Source organism: Leptonotus elevatus, chromosome 8, assembly GCF_054856555.1.
Source record: "Leptonotus elevatus isolate MCC_2025b chromosome 8, RoL_Lele_1.0, whole genome shotgun sequence".
Taxonomy (NCBI): Eukaryota; Metazoa; Chordata; class Actinopteri; order Syngnathiformes; family Syngnathidae; genus Leptonotus; species Leptonotus elevatus.
In genome coordinates, this window is record NC_141246.1 from 12,376,004 (window position 1) to 12,396,814 (window position 20,811).

The following is a 20,811-nucleotide window of genomic DNA, read 5'->3' on the forward strand; positions in this document are numbered from 1 at the left end:
CCGGTACAAGGCAGAGCTAAGTGCGAGCATTGACTTATGTCCACTACAGTGGTGATCAGCACACAAAAGTACCTGGCCACATTTGCTACATCAGTTCCCTGTGAAAACTGTTTTCTTTGACAGGGCACTGCCTACAAAGGAACTGGACAATTTCATGACACAGTAGACATGATTATTTATCATCACAATTAAAAAAAAAAGATCGCTTCAAAGCACGACATAGCATATAATCCTTCAACCGATGCAGTAACAGAGTCTTTCCATGTTGTGTCACTCTTTCATCTGAAATGATGTTGACATGCAGTAGGAGAAGAGGAAGGGAGTCAAGTAGTTTTGTCCTCCTTGCTGTGAGATGATGTCGTCTATATTTTATAATTGTCACAGCCAGTACAGATTGCTTGCATATTGTCATTAACATAACGGACATTATTATTTCCTCCTGTGTTAAAAAAAAAAAGGCTAATTAATAAACCATTTCTCTAGGTTGTAAACTTTACTGATAAATTGAGTTCTTAACAAAAGAACCAAGAGAAAGAAAGAATCACCACATTTCACTTGCTTGTTGATTTCTTTGTGAACAACCTGGTCAGCTTGGGGGGTCGTCTGACTTGTAGGCCTGTATTTTATTTTCTACATGCGCCGCTGGAACAGCTTGTACAGTATAGTCATGGCCAAAAGTTTTGAGAATGACACAAAAGTATTGGTTTTCACAAACTTTGCTGCTTCATTGTTTTTAGATCTTTTTGTTAGATGTTACTATGATATACCGAAATATAATTACAATAATTTCGCAAGTGTCAAAGCCTTTTATTGACAATTAAATTCAATTTATGCAAAGTGTCAATATTTGCCCTGGTATGCTGTCAATTAACTTCTGGGCCACATCCTGACTGATGGCAGCCCATTCTTGCATAATCAATGCTTGGAGTTTGTCAGAATTCGTTGGATTTTGTTTGTCCACCCGCCTCTTGAGGATTGACCACAAGTTCTCAATGGGATTAAGGTTTGGGGAGTTTCCTGGCCATGGACCCGAAATGTTGATGTTTTTCTCTTTGATCCACATTGTTATCACTTTTGCCTTATGGAATTGTTTGTCACCAAACTGTTTATGGCTGGTTGGGAGAAGTTGCTCTCGGAAGATGTTTTAGTACCATTCTTTATTCATGGCTGTGTTTTAGGCAAAATTGTGAGTGATCCCATTCCCTTGGCTGAGAAGCAACCCCACACATGATTGGTCTCAGGATGCTTTACTGTTGGCATGACACAGGACGGATGGTAGCGCTTGCCTTTTCTTCTCCAGACAAGCTTTTTTTTCGAAAAGGGGAAAAGGGGATTCATCAGAAAAAATGACTTTATCCCAGTCCTCGGCAGACCAATCCCTGCATCTTTTGCAGAATATCAGTCTGTCCCTGATTTTTTTCTTGGAGAGAAGTGGCTTCTTTGCTGCCCTTTTTGACACCAGGCCATCCACCGAAAGTCTTCACCTCACTGAATCCACTTAAGAAATAGTCCTGGCATTTGCTGGACTTTCTTGGGCGCCCTGAAGCCTTCTTCACAGCAATTGAACCTCTCTCCTTGAAGTTCCTGATGATCCGATAAATGGCAAATATGGACTTGGCAAATAATTTCAGTTCATCTGATCGCTGTGCATAACAATATTTAGTACATTCAAATTGCCATAATCAAAAATGAGGCAGTCGATTTTGTGAAAATTAATATTTGTGTCATTCTCCAAACCTTTTAGCCACGACTGTACACATGCCATGACATTGCTTCAACACAGCATTTAAAGAGAAACTAGGGGTCATTTCATTGTCCTGAAAAGTACACCTGTGGAATTTCATATTAGTATAGTATATGCCCCGCAGTCTTTTTTTGTGTGGAAAAATGTGTGTGAAGGTGGAAAAATCTTCAATGTAATGGAGTTTGTATCAACTGCTTGGATTGGGTGTGTATTTATTTCTGCGTGTGCATTCATACAGTAGATGAGCTCATGGGTGTGTCACTGTATTTGTGTGTTAGGGAGGGCGGCGGTGTCTCAAGGTCGTGTTGACTGTCCACATAGACAGCGCCGGCCTTGTTGACCCACTTTGCATGCTGTGCGTGTGTGTTTGTACATAAAGATGAAGTTATAAGTTGGAGTGTTTATTCAAGGTTGTGTCCATCATATTAGATTTAGGATCAACACATCACTTCATAATTTCAGATTTGAAAGCATGCAGATGGTTACCCTAACAGATCATAAACTTAAAGAGGAAGTCAACCTAAAATTTTTTTATTGCCAATATGTTCTATGCAGCCCCACGTGTCTAAATAGTTTTGTGGTTAATATTGCGTTGCAGTGCAGTGGAATATCATTTAAGCAGCTAAATCCAGCAATTTTTTTATCAGTATCAGAAGGCGGCCATTTTGCGACAGCAGGTGAGCTGTGATTGGTCTTTGCCTGAGCCCTGAGCAACAGTGATGTCATCTTCAGTCGACAGCAAGTGGCAAAATCTTGGGAATCTGTGTCTTGTGAAGACAGTCATTTGTGTGTGTGTGTGTGCGTGCGTGCACTGTGACACACACACACACACTGCTGAAGACGGTTTAAGTGGTGCAGCAGTCCGTTTGTCTGACAAATGCGCGCGCGTGTTAAGAGCCTTCTGTTTGTTTAGTGATCATGCTAAATGTTTCAAGCACATCTTTGAAAACATCCCTGACCCAGACAGACGGTATACATCAACGTCAACCTGTGACACAAAGAACAGCATTGTTATCATGTGTATTGTGTTGATGTACACTATATGTAGGTGAAGTGTCATCCGGCGAACTGTCACTGGATGTCCTTCTTCCAGACAACACAGGGTATTTTGAGGCTTGGGTTCCACCCTGTACTTTAGGGTGGAGTCTCACAACATTTTTTTTATTCTTAGTGTTGCGCCCATCTGTGTCAAAATATACATATCTATGTTTAGCTTTATTTTTTATTTTGCTTGAGCCGTCCCAAAAGGTTGAGAGGGAAAAGGGTTTGAGTATGAAAGGAGAACTTTTATTAGACTTGGGCTGTCATAATGATTTTTTTTTGTCTTTCACCACACATATATACTGTTGGTATTGTTTCTCTTAAAGCTTGCCAAGTGTCTAGACATTCTTAGACAATATTGTTATTAGTAAGTCTGCTCATTTGTTACTGTGATGTATTTTTATTTTATGTTTTTATCATTACTCAATCTGTTGATCACTATTTTCATGATCACTTTTTCTTGCAGCGAGTAGTTAAAATTGTATACTAGTGTATGTACGAACAATGGAGGATAAATGCAGGTTATTCTAATTTCAAAAATTTTCCTCTAGGAAATAATACAAAAGTGAATTATTTTAATCAACTGTCATCATCATTAAACATTTACTTACTGCACAGGATGTTTGTATTAATATGTAACTGTTAATCATAGGTTTAGATAAATTAACTGCTATTTGAAAGAAGTTTTCTAGAATAAAACTATTAACTCTGACACACACAAAATGGAGAGCAATTGTTGACAAGTTCCTCTTGTCATTTCAACGCTGGTGGTTAGCCATTATGTTCTCCTCTTAATTCTATTTATGGTAGTATCTGCTTGATAAAATGTGTTATTGTGTCCAATATTGATATTTCAGTTCTGATTTGATTTAGAAGTTTATTCTGATTATATAAAATAATAAATAAATAAATTATTTATTATAATAATGATACATTATAAAATAAATTATTTCGATTACCCGTAATACAGTAATTTCTGGACTACAAGCCGCTTTTTTTTAAACTTGCATTCAACCCTGCAGCTTATAGTCAGATGCGCCTTGTAGTTCAAAAATTACTGCGTAAACTATTTTGATTTTATAAAATGTACTTCATTAAGTTAAATTTCTGCTTCTGTAGTTCATCACACGTTTCCTTTTTGCAATCCAAAAAACCATAGCACACATGATCACGTGTGATGTTGTAAATCATGATGAGATTTTGATTTATGAGCTTTAAGTTTCTGGAAAAGTTGGAGCAACTCCACATAGTTCGAGGGACATTCAACTTTCAGCTTTCAGTATTAACTGACAGTGTATGTAAATAAATGTATATCTGTGAAGTCTGACCATGTGGAAAGTGTATTTGCAATTAGCACTTTTTTATTGGTCGAAAAACAAACTTTTCCCTGGTCATTCCTGCAGCAAACACCGAAATTGTTTTCGAGTTGAATTGTTCTCTGGTCCTGTCTCATGCCGTAAAATCTTGTGCCTTTCAGACCGCGGAGACAGTCTAGATGGGGGTCGGTCGTGTGTGGATCAAGGTATCTGTGCAGGAAGTGTGGACTTGCCCAAGAAAGCGCTTCCGGAAGCCCGGACCAGAAGGAGCAAAGAGGAGCTGAGGGAATTATGGAGGACAGCCATCCTGCAACAAATTCTCCTGCAAAGGATGGAACGAGAGAACCAGAAGCTACAGGGTGAGTCGAACGAATGAAGGGGGGGTGGGGGTATTGCATTATTTGTATTTGTATTATATGTATTTGTACACACAAGTTCATACAACAGCCTTTATAATGTTGTGTTATATGTAACAAAGGTCTAATCAGTCTGCATTTTGTTTAATGTTTGCATGATTGGTGATTAACTGTGCATTTGTGTATTGTTTTTTTCTTTTGTTAACCACTTAAACTCACCGGAAATAAACACCTTATAGCGAAATAGATGGGTTTTTTTTTTATATACTTGTTTGGTGCTTGGCACTTCCAAGGGTGTGCTAAATGCCTCACCCATTTCGTGACCTAGTTGGCTTGTATAACACACAGTTACAGTAAGTGTCACACCCTGACTCCCTTATTGCCTACTCAGCAAGGTGTTATTATATGTGGGTCAAGTGAGAGTGATGTAAGAAAATCAAATCTGATCTTCGACCACAATTTTGTTTAGCCTTTTCCTATCTCTCACACGCCAAACACAACTTGTTTAGTTGTGTTTTTTCCTTCTGTTAGGTTGGGTAATTGCCTCTATGGCATTTGTGTGTCTGCGTGGAACTTGGCTCCCTGTCGCTGTCTTCTAACCATGTTTCCACCACATATTAGTCTGTGGAATAATATTTAATTCCAGCGACAGACATCAGAACCACTAAAGTACAGATGAGAATTTAAAGTTGAAAACAAACCGTTTGGGGAAGCTGGTTGACACATAGGGAATAATGGAAATAATAATAAGAGTGTATTTGAATCTGAAAATTGGTTTGGATTTGATGAGCCGAATTTAATCGTTTTAAAATATTTGCATCCGAGCTGGGCCACAGCACAGTGAGCATTTCCTTATGGACTTGAACTTTTTTTTTTCCCACCTATCTTTATTGAGCCACATGCTTTAAATTTGAAAAATCTCAAGACACACCACCAAATCAATGTCATACTGTCACAAAAAAGTCTGGTCTTAAAGTTATTTTAGTTCATTTCCCTTAATGCTTCAACTAGCTTAATCTCCAAAATGAACGCTTTAATTTTGACCCCACCGAATTATGACAAGTAAAGCTCACATTTCAAGAGTTTTAGAACTATATAATGTAATTTCACGATGTCACAGTTGAACATTGTCATCCACATTAAGCTCATTACAGCTGGAGTGTAACCCTAACCCTATCCCAATGACATCAACATGATTTTTTTGCCAATTTTTTGGGGTGCAGGTTAATTCTTGTAATCACTTTGGTTGCTGAATAACACCTAATAATCCCTGCTTTTCCTTGGGGGGTTCTGAAGGTATTTTGGATTAGGCTGTGGCCTCTTTCGCTCCTCTTCTGCCCTGTAGTGATGAAGTCATTTTTAGCACATCTGCCAAGTTGCAGCTGGCCACACAGCGAAGAAAAGGAGAGTGGGAACGCAATTGACAGACAAGACGGATAGACTTTGAGCAAGAGAAGTCAGTTGAGTTTCAACATGACAACGACAAGAGAAGAATGGGGCTGTGAGTTAAGAGATTGGGGAGGCAGCCAGAGGAAGGGTGTTGCCAAAAACAGGAACAGATTAGGCCCTCTGGGTGTGCCTTCACCTTCTTTGATGATGGCTGTTAACGGAAACTTACAAGTTGTCCATTTGTTTTTGTTTTTTTCTTTCCAAGTGTGATAGATAGTCCAGCCAGTGATTGCAAAGGCAACTTGCCCGAAAAACTCCACAGTCAAGCTGTGACCTGGTGCAAACGTACATATTGGGATATGATTGATTATCTTCTTTTTATGCCTGTGGTCTATGTTGAATTCCCACCGCAGGATGTTGTAAGAGTTGTGTTTGTTTTTAAAATAGCCCTACAATGAATAAAGGGTCATTGGTGGTAGGAAAAACATACTCCTTATCTTGCTTCAGATGTCATTTCTATGTCAGGGTTATTAGCAAAACTTTCCTCTAATATTTTCTGATGATATTTTTTTTGTTCTGAGTTGTGATTGCGTGGAAGTAATTAACATTACAGTATAATGCATTTGATGAAGTTTCTTTTCTGTCACTGAGTGGACCAAGCTAAAGACAACTGATGTACTCCTGTTACGATAGTCGTGACCGACGACATTTCGAGGTTAGGACCAACAATCAGCAAAATAATATTTTCTATTTGCGTTTTGTTTTTGGACATACAGCAATTTGAATTTACATATTTTGTACATCCCACATGGCAGAGGCAAGTGGTTCCTGCCAAGTCACATGACTGATGTGTTTTTTTTTAAATGTGTGTTGATGTTTGCAGCTTCTGAGAGTGATTTGCAGAACAAGCGTCTCAAGCTGGACTACGAGGAAATCACTCCTTGTCTAAAGGAGGTCACGTTGGTCTGGGAGAAGATGCTGGGAACTCCTGGAAGGGCAAAGGGCAAATTTGACCACGAAACCATACATTTGTCGGTCGCACAAGGTGTGTTTGCCTTTGTATATCAGTGCTAGCTTTGCCGCTATCTGCAAATATTGACCAAAGCTTAATGTAAAATGCTCCTGACTGGAACTGTGTACTACAACTTCTCGCCTTATCAGCTTTGGCCCTTTCCCCCCAGTGCTGCAAAGGAATCTGAGTTTACCCCGTTCGTTTTTCCCCTTTGACCTACTTGTTTTTTTCCCCCCTTTGTCTAGCAGGCTTGTTTTGTACGAAAAAAAGGGAGTCCTTCGTTTGCTACCTACTTGTATTACTGAATCCTGGTTGTACAGCACAGTACAACAAATTGTAACTATTCTTTCTATAGGATAAAGGAAATGTATCTTGCTGCTGTTTTTTGACCAATTGATTTACAAAATTCTCTAAGAGAATAAATGGAGAAGAAAAAGTCTGGATATTCAAAATATGTCTGGAGGAGTCTTTTTATATTCTTATGGGAAAAACACAACATCCTTTCAATTCATAATTTTTCTCAAAACTCCAACTCCAGCAATCAAACTGACATTGGGTATTTTTTTTTTTTTTTTAGAGAGAGGCAGAAGCTGTTGACATGGTCTCCACCAAAATCAACTTTCAATCCAACTCTTGTTCTCCTGCCTGCAGGGGTGCCAAAGCAACATCGAGGAGAGATCTGGAAATTCCTCTCTGAACAGTACCTGCTCAAGCAGACGGTCCCCTCTCGACCACCGACCAATGACACGCCATACAAGGATTTGCTCAAACAGCTCACCACGCAACAGCACGCCATCCTCATAGATTTGGGTAATGCAAATGGAACGTCAGTTTTCACGATTAGTCTGTTTCATATAGCCGGACTAAAACAGAATCATACAAAAATCAAAGCAATATTTCTTATGGGAAATAATTATGCAATAAATCAGTTGGAGACACCCAAAAATATTAACAAAAATACATTTTATAGTCAATAAATATAGTTTAATGTACGTAAAACAGTGATTATAAATATAAAGGACTAATGAGGTGGATAACTAAACATTTAACATCAATCACTTTTACCTCTATCGAAGACTCTTAATGGCATATGGAAGATGACAAGGGGGCCTTTTCATCCTTTGTTTTTAACTATTTCTTGAATTGTATCATGTTTTTTATTTTCTCTATCAAATGGCTGACACTTGTAACTTTGTGGTATTGCGTAAAAAGTGGTCCAATAGATGGCAAGGCGTATTCCACAAAACAAGCTTTTATTAACAACTCTATGCAATAACAGCAACAACTCTACTGGCGGGTTCTGCAACAGTTGGGGCAACATTGGGACATTCAATCCAACGTGAGTATCGGTATCGGCTCGATACCAGAGCGCTAGTACCGATATTTTACATTTATTTATTTTGGTTTCTCATGGGCTCCTCGCGCAATCCCTTTGTAGCACACACACATGTGCCAATGACAGCGGTGGGCAGCACTGGCGGCAGCAAATAATTATTTTTACAGTGGATGACATAAAATGATAATGAGTCATTATGCTTCGTTTGAGCACAACATGTAAATATCTTTTATGTAATGTGACTAGACTAGAGGAACTTCGGTGGCTGATGTTTCTTTGAGTGCAGAAGACTGACAGGGGCTAAGAATATGAAGATTATTACTACAGCCCAGGTATGTTTCCGTTGAAGATATTATATCACGGCATCTTTAAGAACCCATGAAGAAAGTCTAATAAGATGATTTAAAATACCATAATATTATATGAACCTCAAAGTACTTGGTATCGGCGATATTGGCACCAGTATCGCACAGCTCTAATTGGCACAACACATGTCAAAAGTCAGACCATCAAAATAAAAGCACACCAGTATATTATCACAGTTTCTCCACACTTTCTATAACCGTTTGTATTTTGAAGCCCTGAACGTTTGACATTTTTTGTATTTTGAGGCCCTGAACTTTTGAAAGGATGTGTTACGCCGATGTTGCCCAAGTCATTGTTTGCGTTGTGGATTACGCCTTGGCCTAAATTGAATACTTTCTAAACATTTTTTTTTAAATGCATTGGCTGAACATGTGGGATGATGCTCACTCAACACGCAACATAGGCAGACTGAGTCCTGAGCAAATGTAATGGTGCATCGATTGTAAGAAATTAATAACTGAAACGTGCGTTTTGTTTTGGGGAGGGTTTTGTTTGAAAACTAAGTGGATGTATGAAAACTGTGACACAATTCTGACAAAAAGTGATTGAGAACTAAATCATGCAAAAGGTTATGGCATATGAAAACTGAGATTCTACTGAGGTTGAACTGAGGTTCTGAGGTTCTATATGTACTTGGAATGACTTTGGCATCAGGTTCTCCTGATAACACACAAAACAAGATAATAAACGTGTCTTTGATTGACAACAAAGCAATTACTTTAACAATGTTTAATATTGAAGATACAGTTTGTAAAGGGTGAATTTTTACATTAGATCAATATTAATTTAGAATCTTTTTTTTTTCTTATCTGTTTTTAACCAAGTACTTTTAAACATCTTTGAGTCTCTAGAAAAGTGCTTTAAAAATAACATTATTACTATTATCATAATTATATTGTACATCATGTTATAGTTTTCACATATTCTTGTCAACGTCTTTGATTAATGCTATTGTGTTTTAAGGCTCTTCCCCTTTCACACTCTCCACCCCGAAGCCACACAAGTGTGGTGGCATGCACCCCACCCAATATACTTCCACACCTACACTTTCACACACACTGCGCGTCTTGTATTGTTTTTGTACTTTAATCGCCAGTAAACATCGCAACAGTTCCCGTTAGCACATATGACTCAGATGGTGATTATGATCATGTTCTTGTTACAAAATAGTTGTATATGGTGAAAACATTCAAAACATAGAACTAAGAGGAAGCAAGGTGACATGAGGAAGATGTACAATTTGTGACTGAAAGTGCAGCCCTCCCTCACACACCTCAGATGCACAATACAAACACTTTTCCTTCAGGCAGGGGAGGGAGTCGCTGCATAATCACAAGCAAAGCAAAAACCCCACAGCACATTCCGCACATACGCGCTCGCACGGTTGCCATTGTCTTTGCCGAAGTTTTGCCATGTTTCATTCTAAGCGGAGAAGTCCTCAGCCGCAAACCGCACACACCTGCCAATTATCAACACATGCACCTCGGGATGACTTGGCAGTCCTCACTCCTCATTATGTTGTCTTTTTTTTTTTTTTTTTCCAAAAGAGACATGTCACGTCAACTCCCTTCAGAAGGAAGGCATGCACACCGCACAAAGCCACATTCATGTGCTTGTTTTCATGAACATGTTTGTAAGCATGATGCTGTGGAAACACGCAAAGTGAAAAGTCGAGCATCCTTGAGTATTTTTAGTTTAGCGGAAGTGATGCATGTACACACCCAAAGGTATCTGATCCGGTCTTAGATATAAATTAGGTGAAACAATGTTCGAATTTTTGCCCATTGATCTCAGGTAACAACCAATGTCTTGCAGCATAAGTGTTATTAGATGGCTTTTGTCTCATCTCTCAGGTCGCACATTTCCCACTCATCCCTATTTCCAAGCCCAGCTGGGGGCAGGACAACTGTCTCTGTATAATATCCTCAAGGCCTACTCGCTGCTGGACCCTGAGGTGTCAAATGGCTTTTGTACTCTTAACAGAATCAGCAACTTTTCCCCTAATATCTGCATAAATACCACATTTATCTCATTGTTCCTATAGGTTGGATACTGCCAGGGCTTGTCCTTCATTGCTGGAGTTTTGCTGTTACACATGGGGGAAGAAGACGCCTTCAACATGCTCAAATTTCTCATGTATGATGTCGGCCTCCGCAAACAGTACAGGCCTGATATGATTATCCTGCAGGTAAAATGCACCGGCAATCCCTTCTTAATTGTTCTATAATTAAGGGGTTATTGGATCAATTAAGTATTTGTAATGATTGAATTGCACAAAAGATGTGACTGTAGGTCACAGTCTACAACAATTAGCTCGCACTCATCAAGCCGTTGTGGTGATCAGGTCATTGTGAGGAAAGTCTATTTATCCCATTCTGTTGCTAAAATTACAGGGATTATGGTAGTCAGTTATGAATTAAAAAAAAAAATTAATAGGGTAAAGCCACACAATAACTTACGTGTGTTGCTTAGAAAAGCTAGCAACAACATAGGAACACTTGTCAAATGCCAGAGAGCTGTGTCACTTAATTTTATTGTCAGTATGACTCGGCACTCTCAGATGTATTAATAATTTAACAATGTTCTTAAAATTATTATAAATGACAAATTATCACTTACTCTGAATTTCTATTACTGTTCACCCCTGTTTCATTACTTTCAGTATCTTACAACAACCATTCATAAAAGTTTGCTAAACGAAAGTATCTCAGTAAAGCTACAGAAATGTGTTCAGCTTGTATTTTGTGTGTCCTTCCCACAAGATTCAGATGTACCAGTTGTCACGTCTGCTCCATGACTATCACCGGGATCTCTACAGCCACCTGGAAGAACAGGAGATCGGGCCCAGCCTGTACGCCACTCCGTGGTTCCTCACCGCCTTCGCCTCACACTTCCCCCTCGGATTCGTGGCCAGAGTCTTTGGTAAGATTTATTCATCTTCACCATTAAGATGTCCGAGGTTTGAAACTTTGAATATTGGCTCAGGTCCTCATGTGTGGAGTTTGCTGGGGGGGTTTCTGGGTGCTCAGGCTTCCTCACGCTCCCAAAAACATGCATGTTAGATTCTTCGAAGTCTAAATTGTCTATAGGTGTGGATGCGAGTGCACAGTTGTTGTTGTTGTTGTTGTTGTTGTTGTTGTTTTTTAGTGTTTATTTGCCATGTAATTGGTATCAAATCAAATTTTTTGAAAAATATTTCTGACACATATCATATACTGTTAAATCCTCTGAATACCTCCCTTTAAATTAAAAAAAAATTGTCAAAGGGGGTCTTATACAGGGGATTTAATCCATCCATCCATTCATTTTCTTAACCGCTTGACTTCACAAGGGTCACGGGGGGCGCTGGAGCCCTTCCCAGCTGGCTTCGGGCAGTAGGCGGGGTACACCCTGAACTGGTTGCCAAACAACCATCCACACTCACAATCACACCTAGGGAATTTTTTTTGGAGTGTTCAATCCACCTGCCAAGCATGTCTTTGGAATGTGAGAGGAAACCGGAGTACCCGGAGAAAACCCACGCAAGCACGTGGAGAACATGCAAACTCCACCCAGGGAGGTAGAGGCCCGGACTTGATCTCACGTCCTCTGCACTGGAAGGCGGGCGTGCTAACCAGTCATCCACTATGCCGCCCAGGGGGTTTAATAAGAAACGAAAAATTTTCACATTCTTTAGACCAGGGGTGGCCAAGTTCGGTCCTCGAGAGCCACTATCCAGCCTGTTTTCCATGTCTCCCTCCTTCAGTCCTTCAATTTATATATTGATTCAAGATAAATGGAAGACTCTGAATTAAATCTATCCCATACTGTTTTGCGATGCTAAGTCATCAAACGATTAAATTATTCAACTGTAGGTCATTTGCAACCCGGTTTTCATGTGGTCTTTTTTTAATGCATGTGAATGGCGTGTCATGTTGACACCCACACTCGTGTGTCTTGTCTGTACTTTCCCTTGTTACTTCATCTCAAATTTTTTCACGCCCGACATCTTACATGGTGCTGAGTTACTGAACGAGACTCTGTGTCTCCAAGGGCTCATCTCAGCGTGACTGCGTATTTGTGTGTGTACGTGCATGTGCGTGCGTTGGTTTTGTATATTGGGCGCGATGCCTCCACTCCCATTTCTTTTAAATTGTTGTATGTTCTCATATAATCATCACCACACCCGCATGCATTCACACACCTACTCTGGCTAACCATATCATGCCACAAGTTTTCATCTGTGCTAAAACAAGTTGACGCCAATTAATCCGTTGTTTGAAAATTAACTTGTGTGTCTCCAGTCAGCCCATGTTTTGCAAGTATGGTCACGTGTTGACATTTTGTGTTTTCTTTCCTTTTGTCAGACATGTTGTTCCTCCAGGGGCCAGAAGTCATCTTCAAGGTGGCCCTGAGTCTCCTGGGGAGCCACAAGCCTCTGATCTTGCAACATGACAGCCTGGAGTCCATTGTGGACTTCATTAAGACCACACTGCCCAAACTGGGCCTGGTGCAGATGGAGAAAACCATCAATCAGGTGAGAGCGATGAAAGCAATCACCTAACTCTTTCAGCGTTCCTCCACTCGCGTCATTGAGCAATTATTTAGCTGTTGATGAATTTGTTAACAACTGAGTGTCTGCAGCAGCTTAAAATATTTTGGCCGAAGTGAAGAAGCACTTGTGTGTGGAGGACGCTGCCACAAGCTTCTCCTCCAATTTCTTGGTTACCGTAGTGACGAGTGCCTCCTGTGCATGAAGTACGAGTGTTTATGTGAGAAGGAACGGCCGTGTTGACAGCGGTGGCTCAACTTTCAAGTGTGAGCACTTGGTGTGGTCGCTCAGCTGTGAGAGCTGCGCTTCGTCTCTTCCCTGCTCGGGCGCAGGCTTGTTTGAACTTGCTGTGGCCTCAAAGCCACTTCCACCCATCCGTGGACAGGCTGCTTTTTGTAGAACATGCACTTCTTTGCTTTATTGGTCAAATTTTACAGATCCGAAAGAGGTCATAAATAGTGGGGAAAGCGCTTTTCTTTTTCCATTTTCTTGGTTGAATTTCTTGCTTCAGGTAAATAAGCACACCTTACTTACATCTAGCCTGTCTGGGTGTGGCAGTACTGCCTTTTAACGCCCGAGGCCAGGAAGTCACTCCAGGTAGCTAATATTTCGGCCAGATGTGTTGACACTGATGAGCGGGTTCTCATGGGAAACATCTTAAGGGGGAAAAAACAACTATAATTGGGACACCTACGGTTTTAACGGCTGTTAAAAAGGTTTTGTTGGGTTAATCATGAATGTTAGTTAAAACATACCCTAACTCTACTTTAACTGCATGGCTTAAAATGTTGTCTTCTCATTTCATTCCAATTTTCTTATTTTTCTGTGAAAATTAAAATGTGGAGATAATGGACACTACATAACATTTTTAATCATCCATCTATCATAAATTAATAACATTAGACAACAACTTTAAGACTTTACAATCAGGTGTTCAGAACCTCAGTTACACTCTTATTGTTTTTAAAACACTTCTGTTTTGAGTCATGCATGCCAATTTGGTCACAGCCAGAGTGAGAGGAGGGCAAAGGTGACAAGACGAGCTGTGACAAATCTCTTGAGTAGTGCGGTGTCTAAAATAAAAATAAAGAAGTCATCTCGTAGTGCCTCTCAGCGTTCTCAGAAACATAAACATCACTTTATCCACACGTGTACAAGCACCGTTATTAGCGTTATACACATAAGAGATGTCGACTCAACAGACTCAGAATTGCGTTATGCTAGGGCTGGGCGATATAACCAAAAAATAAAATCTCGATTTTTACAGACATTCAGGACGATTACGATTCTAATCTCATAAACCCAACAAACTTTAAAGGTTTCATTTATTCAAAAATAATTCCTGTGCAAAATGTTCAGACAACAATAATGTATACTGATTCTAAATTAGTTTTGACATGAACTTAAGATTCAAAGTTTTTTCTTAAATGCCACAATTAAGTAGTTGGTAGCTATTGTAAACAACGACATAAAAACAACAGCTTTTAATAATTCAAAAGACAAAATTCGATTTCACGATTTAGAAAATGTTCGACAATTCGATTTTTTAAATGACGATGTATCGAATTAATTTGATTTATTGCCCAGCCCTAATTCAATAAAAATGTAGAGATTTTGACTCTATCGTCATATCTGCGTCCTGGCCTTGCGCTCAGCGTAGCAAATAAGAGTAAAAAAAAATAACCACAAGTGCTTCATGAAGCTTCATTTTCCATTTCCATCACTATTTGCAACTATTTCCGAATCTTTGTGTTATATAAATCTTAGACTTGTGCTGTTTACAATAGCCACGTCATCTTCAAGTGAATACTTTCTCTAAGCCAGTTGTACCATTTTCATTTAAAATATTAACAATATTTTTTGTTTGCACTATTTTGCACCAGAGTGCTGACTTTTCATTTTGATTAGAGATTTGCACAATAAATGCTGTTATCCAAAGTAAATGTATTATTTTATTGTTTTTTAAATCCATTTAGCTTCTACAAAGGACTATGTAAACCAGTAAGCAAATTATTTATAAAAAATAAAATAAAAATGATACACTTAATTCTGTATCGCGATATATACCGTTACTGTGAAGGGATGCAGTTTATACCGTGATATGAATTTTGGGCTATATCGCCCAGCCCTTCTTTTGACCTGGTCAAACCTCCTTTTATGTATTTTATTTCCTGTATACGGAAATACTTGTTTAGAAATAATGAAATTCAATGTTCGCCTATTGGGTGTTGTAAATGGGTGTGCATTTTTCTTTTGTGTTAAATTTGCTGAAGAACTGCTTGCACTCCCTGTGGTTCAATTCACAGGTGTGATTTCGCATTTCTTGCCAGCAACATTACATCATGATAAAACACCAAGAGCTGCCCTTTGTGCCTTGTAATGATGATGACGATGTGAGCTGCTGATGGGTGGAGATCATTTAGTCTCCTGCATTGACATTAGTGGTGAAGGGAGCTAGAAAAACACAGAAAGTCTTCAGCATCACACTCTAAAAGTCGTGACTGACTCATCAGATACTCCCTTAGCCATGATTTTTCCTCCTTGTGTCATTATTTTGACTAATACTTAGTGTGATGGTAATTTGTACCTTTGTATGAGTCAAACATGTTATCAGGTCGCGCCGGAAGTATGCATTGACTTTATAGTTTGAATGAAGTGGCAAGTGAGTCGTGCAGTAGCCTGCAGGTAATTTCCCCCCAGTACCATCTGGTCATGTCATGTTGACTATAGGTAGCCTGATGTGTGACTCACATTTCCTCACACACTATACAGAAAGTGAGTTTCAAAGATGGCGCTAGAGTGACAAAGTAGCTCAAGAAAAGCTTTTGAAATAATCGTGGAACCCTAAAAGTCAATCACAGTATATTATTGAATGCTGTCTGACCTCTGATTTGTTTATTAAAGTAAATTAAATGAACAGTATTGGGGTCAAACTATCGTCAGCATACACTGTTAGAAAAAAAGGGTACGTTATACAAAAGGATGCTAGCCAATCAGCGGCTAGCCTGTTATTACCAGCAGCTAACATTAGCAGTCCACACAAACTCTCAAGCATTTTTGTGCCTGATTGCAGGTTTGTGAGATGGATCTGTCCAAACAGCTTCAGGCGTATGAGGTGGAGTACCACGTCTTGCAGGATGAACTCCTGGACACGCCCCCGACCTTCAACCAACACCAGCGCGCTGCACAACTGGAGCGGACCAATCAGAGTCTGAGGCAGCAGAACCTTGATCTCCTCGAGGAGCTGCAGGTCCATACAGAGAATATTCATTTAGGGTTTCTCTACTGTTAGGTTTGCGCTTGTCTGCATCTTTCACTTCCTACCTTGTCGATAAACTATTGATGTAGAACTTTCCTAAAAAGTGGAATTTTGAGGTCGTATTATGTGCAATTGCAAAAGTACAGTTTTAGGGTTCGGTTTTTTTTCACTTCATATCGTGCATTCTAGTGAATTTTCAGACTAAAAATTGTTGATAACACATTACTCTCAGTAAGACCATATTTTTTACACTTATTTTGTATTGAAATTAAAAATAATATAAATAAAATAAGGCTGTCATATCTAACGTTATGTACGGTATATCCAGTGGTGACATGTTTTTTAATATGAAATTTTCTTGCAAACATCTTGGGTAGTTTACTTGGGTGGACCGCCCAAATATTAACATGGTGTGGGAAACACTGGTTATGCCAGACTTATTGTTAGTGCATATATTGCTGGCGTGTCCAGAAGCAGACCAAAAAGGGATGTACGAGGATTCCACCTGACTCTTCAACTCTTCAGTGTTTTGTTTTTGAATATTTTACTCTCTTCCAAAGTTCCGAGTATAAAGTTGACTCTGTTTAGACTCGGACCAAATATACTGTAGTTCTTTTCAGAGTAAAAATTGACTGTTTAGTAACCTCCATTCCCCCTTTTTTTTTTCCCGCCCAGGTATCGTACGCTCGGGTGTGCAACCTTGAGAGTCGATTGGCTGCTCTGGCGCAGTCGGAGAACAAGCTCAAGGAGCAGGTTTCTTCTTTGGAGCTGGAGAAGCAGCATTTGGCCAGCACGGCCACGCGTCTCCAGAAGCTGCTCGCCAGCCTGGGCGTACCAACGACTGCTGACGGCCATGTGGAATTCCACGCAGCCCAAGTCGCAGCGGTGGGTACACAAGCAGGTCAGGATGATCGGACTTTGGAGTCGTCGCAGCAACACGTGCCTCTCGTGGAGAAGGTAGTCAATGGGCAAGGGGAGACTTGATTCTTGTGTCCTTTTTGTTTCAGCTGTTTAATTAAAAGACAGCGACAGGAGAATTTTTTTCCAAACACCTTGTGTGATAAGCAAGCATGTGTTTTGACCAGCCTGTCCCAAAGATGGCACTTAGCACTTGTACTTGTGTCTGAGGCGGGCTACACATAGCCAGCACACCGTGCAGCGATTTATTCACAAAGATTGTGCGTATGACTGAGGAAATGAATTTCACTAGTAAAACTTTGGAAAGTTCAGAAAGGCACAAGCTAAATGAGGGTAGCTCATGCATTTCATATTGTATTTGTGTTACAAGAAGAACAAAAAGTCTGTAGAGGTGCCTTCCAGTCAAAGACCTTTTTAAAAAAAGAAGAAGCTTTTTATGACCTCTTGAGGTTCATCCTTTACTGTATTGGTGACACTGTATTCCTTCCACCAGCCATGCAGCTTCAAGCCATGTATGCAAGTGTGTTAGTGCACTGGTTGCAACAATCAGTTGGAGTTACACTGTAAACGTATTTTATCCCATGCACCTGTTTTGTTTTACTTTAAGTGGTTATTACTGCCAGTCTATACTTAAATATATTCCATATCATTTCAACGCATCTGAAAGCGGTTTCCTTTGTGCTTGTGTGTCAGATGTTCTCACAGGTGTCGCACATGCTTAAAGATGGTGTTTGTGTCCCTCTTGTCTAAACACGGCGAGTCACTAAACAGCATTTACTTCATATCATCATTGAATATATAACTGTATGACGCAGAGCATTTAAAGAACAAACGTATACTTGTTTCCAGGAATTCCTCGTGGTTGAAGGGTGGGGCCTGCCCCCCCCCCCAAAAAAAAACACGTCAGAGCAAGTTGTCTCTGTTAAGTTTGTCGCACAACTCAACCAGCAAGAGAAGACAATACAACTGGCATTGTTAGAATTTGAGGGTAACACTCAACTCAATTTGATTTCTAGATACATTTTCAAAACAGCCGCAGCTGCTCATAAGCCTCACAAAAAAACCAATACATTATTATTTTAAGTGAAAATAAATGTCTTCTGAATTTGACTGTTAACAACATTGCCAAAAATTCAAAAAGCTTCAAAAATCATAAAAATCAGGCGCTTGTCTCAGCTCTCAAATGTTGTTCTTACATTTGGAGAGAGGCAGGACTAATGGCTAAGTGCATCACTAGACTTCGTTTTAGCCATGACGAAGATCTTTTTTTTTATGACATTATTTGTGGAAGACAAACAAATTGCTTATTATTCTTTCGATCAGGCAATTTTTTTCCATGCCTTGGAGATAGCTAAAAGCAATTGATTAAATCTTAGATAATCTAACGAATTATTATATTGGTATATAAAATGGTCTAAGGAAATAAAATCTCCAAATTCGTCCAGGAGATCATGACCAAAAATCGAACATCTTGCTCAGTGTTGTTTTCTTGCTCTCCTCAAATCAAGTAGAAGCAAATATAGGTGACTGTTGTTGTCCTCAATTGTTTGTTTTCCCTCATCAAGTAGAGCCAAGCCATTTTAGGTTGATCTGTGCATTATAAACGGAACATAAGGACTTAAATTGCTAAAGATGAAGAAACTGAACAAAGTGTATAATTAAAAAGCAAAATAAAATTAAAAAAAAGAAATCCATTTGAAATATCAAATGGAGGGTGGATGCTTGAACATTTTCCAAGTAACATGATCAAAACTTCTAAGAAAGACGGCCTTCCTGGTTCTGACGGCTCACTACTGAGGCGCGCACTCTTCTGGTTTGGTGGGTCAAGTTCTTCCAGATCAAACTCATGTAAGCATTCCTTTGTGGACCCCTCAATGAACTATGATCGGAATAGGGGCCTCCCAAAACTCCAGCATATAACTGCAAAATGTCTTGCTAAGACGAAACATGCCCTTTTCTGCAATTCCCTTCAAGGTTGAATACGTCAGGTTGTTGTTATTCTTTGCACAACATTTTCATAGAGGCCAGCTTCATTTTATTTGTATTGGTTCTGTTGGACCACAATTAGAATGTATTCTTCTGTAAAAATTATTATTAATTATCCATGACAGGTGTTGGGCTATCTTTATTTTCCAACTAAAGTGTGCCAACAATTTTGTTATCTCTGTAGCTACACTTTAAAAACAGCTGGGTAAAAAATAACCCAAAATGTGTCAAAAAGAGACTGACTTTACCCAAATGTTGGCTTATTCGAATTATATTATTTAATGAAAAAACAACGCATATAATTGGGTTGCTGTGTGGGTTATTCATTTAATTTGACCCAGCTTTTGGGTAAAATACTTAACAAAATTATTTATTTATTTTTAAGTTGTTTCATTTCTGACCAAAAACAAATTGGTTGCTTTGTGGATTAAATAACCCAAAGAATTGGGTTGCTTTGTGAGTTATTTGTTTAATTTGACCCAACTTTTTGACCCAATTTAATCGGGTTATCCGATTAACGCAAAAAGTTGGGTAAAATGAATAAGCCACAAAACAGGCCCCAACAATTGTGTTGCCTTGTGGGTTGTTCATTGAATTTGACCCAACTTTATGGATAAAATCACTCAAAATGTTGGATCGGATTATTCAATTAACCTAATAAAATGTGTCAAATGAATAACCTACAAAACAACCCCCAAAAAAAGGATTTTGTGGAATAAACAACCCAAAGAATGGGGTTGCTTTGTAGGTTATTTATTTAATTTGCCCTAACTTTTTTGACCCAATTCAATCCAGTTATTCAATTAACCCAAAAACTTGTGTCAAATGAACAACCCACACAAAACAACCCCCCCCCCCCCCAAAATGGGATGCTTTATATGGGTTATTCATTTAATTTGACCCAACTTTTTGGGTTAAATAGTTGGATCGGTCCGTTCTTGGAATTATTTTTGACCCAACTTTTTTTTTTTTCTCCGAGTGAATTAAAGTTAGTTGGAACTGAATGCACAAATGAAAATTATCTTTTGTGGGTTGCACATGACAAACGTGTTAACATATTTCATCTTGGATGCAGGATTGATGTTGGCCAAGAGGTGATGATGAAAAGAAATGTTAAGTCTTGGCAGGGAAATGTGCGTGTCACCCAGGGCGTTTCACCACGGCTGCGTAAGTGCATGTTTCCTCATACTTGCCAGTCGTTGCAATGTCTCACATGCCCGAACTGTTAAGTTAACATGTTGTCCTTGCGTAAGATTCATTGATGCACACGTGCCGTTGGAATACAGCTGCATATATAATCAGCGTGCTTCGTCTTTTTGACTGACATAAAGTGAGAACGTGAACTCGCCCCTTTAACGCTTCCTGGTTGACATGCATGTCACAGCGGCAATAATCATTTCACCTGCAAGAATTCAAACGAAAGCTTTGGAAATATATGATGAAGTCGGAAGGTCAAGTGCGGAGAATAGTTTGGGAGTTGAGAGCAAATTGAGTTCACTTCCAGGTGTGCTCAATGTGAAATCTGGGTCTGTTTAGCTGAACAAAAAGTTATTTCCT

At 39.3% G+C, this 20,811-nt stretch overlaps 1 protein-coding gene across 6 annotated transcripts in view; it reads left to right on the forward strand.

Moving 5' to 3' along the window:
* tbc1d1 (TBC1 (tre-2/USP6, BUB2, cdc16) domain family, member 1) overlaps nt 1–17,923 on the forward strand; it is a 39,600-nt gene extending 21,677 nt beyond the window's left edge. For all 6 annotated transcript variants that reach the window (XM_086083352.1, XM_086083350.1, XM_086083353.1 and 3 more), the window contains 9 exons: nt 4,263–4,460; nt 6,730–6,891; nt 7,510–7,668; nt 10,414–10,514; nt 10,605–10,748; nt 11,323–11,482; nt 12,907–13,076; nt 16,165–16,341; nt 17,026–17,923. In XM_086083352.1, coding sequence (XP_085939478.1) covers nt 4,263–4,460; nt 6,730–6,891; nt 7,510–7,668; nt 10,414–10,514; nt 10,605–10,748; nt 11,323–11,482; nt 12,907–13,076; nt 16,165–16,341; nt 17,026–17,334 — 1,580 coding nt within the window. In that variant the 3' untranslated portion in view covers nt 17,335–17,923. The remainder of the gene's footprint in view (nt 1–4,262; nt 4,461–6,729; nt 6,892–7,509; nt 7,669–10,413; nt 10,515–10,604; nt 10,749–11,322; nt 11,483–12,906; nt 13,077–16,164; nt 16,342–17,025) is intronic.
* The last annotated feature ends 2,888 nt before the right edge of the window (nt 17,924–20,811 follow it).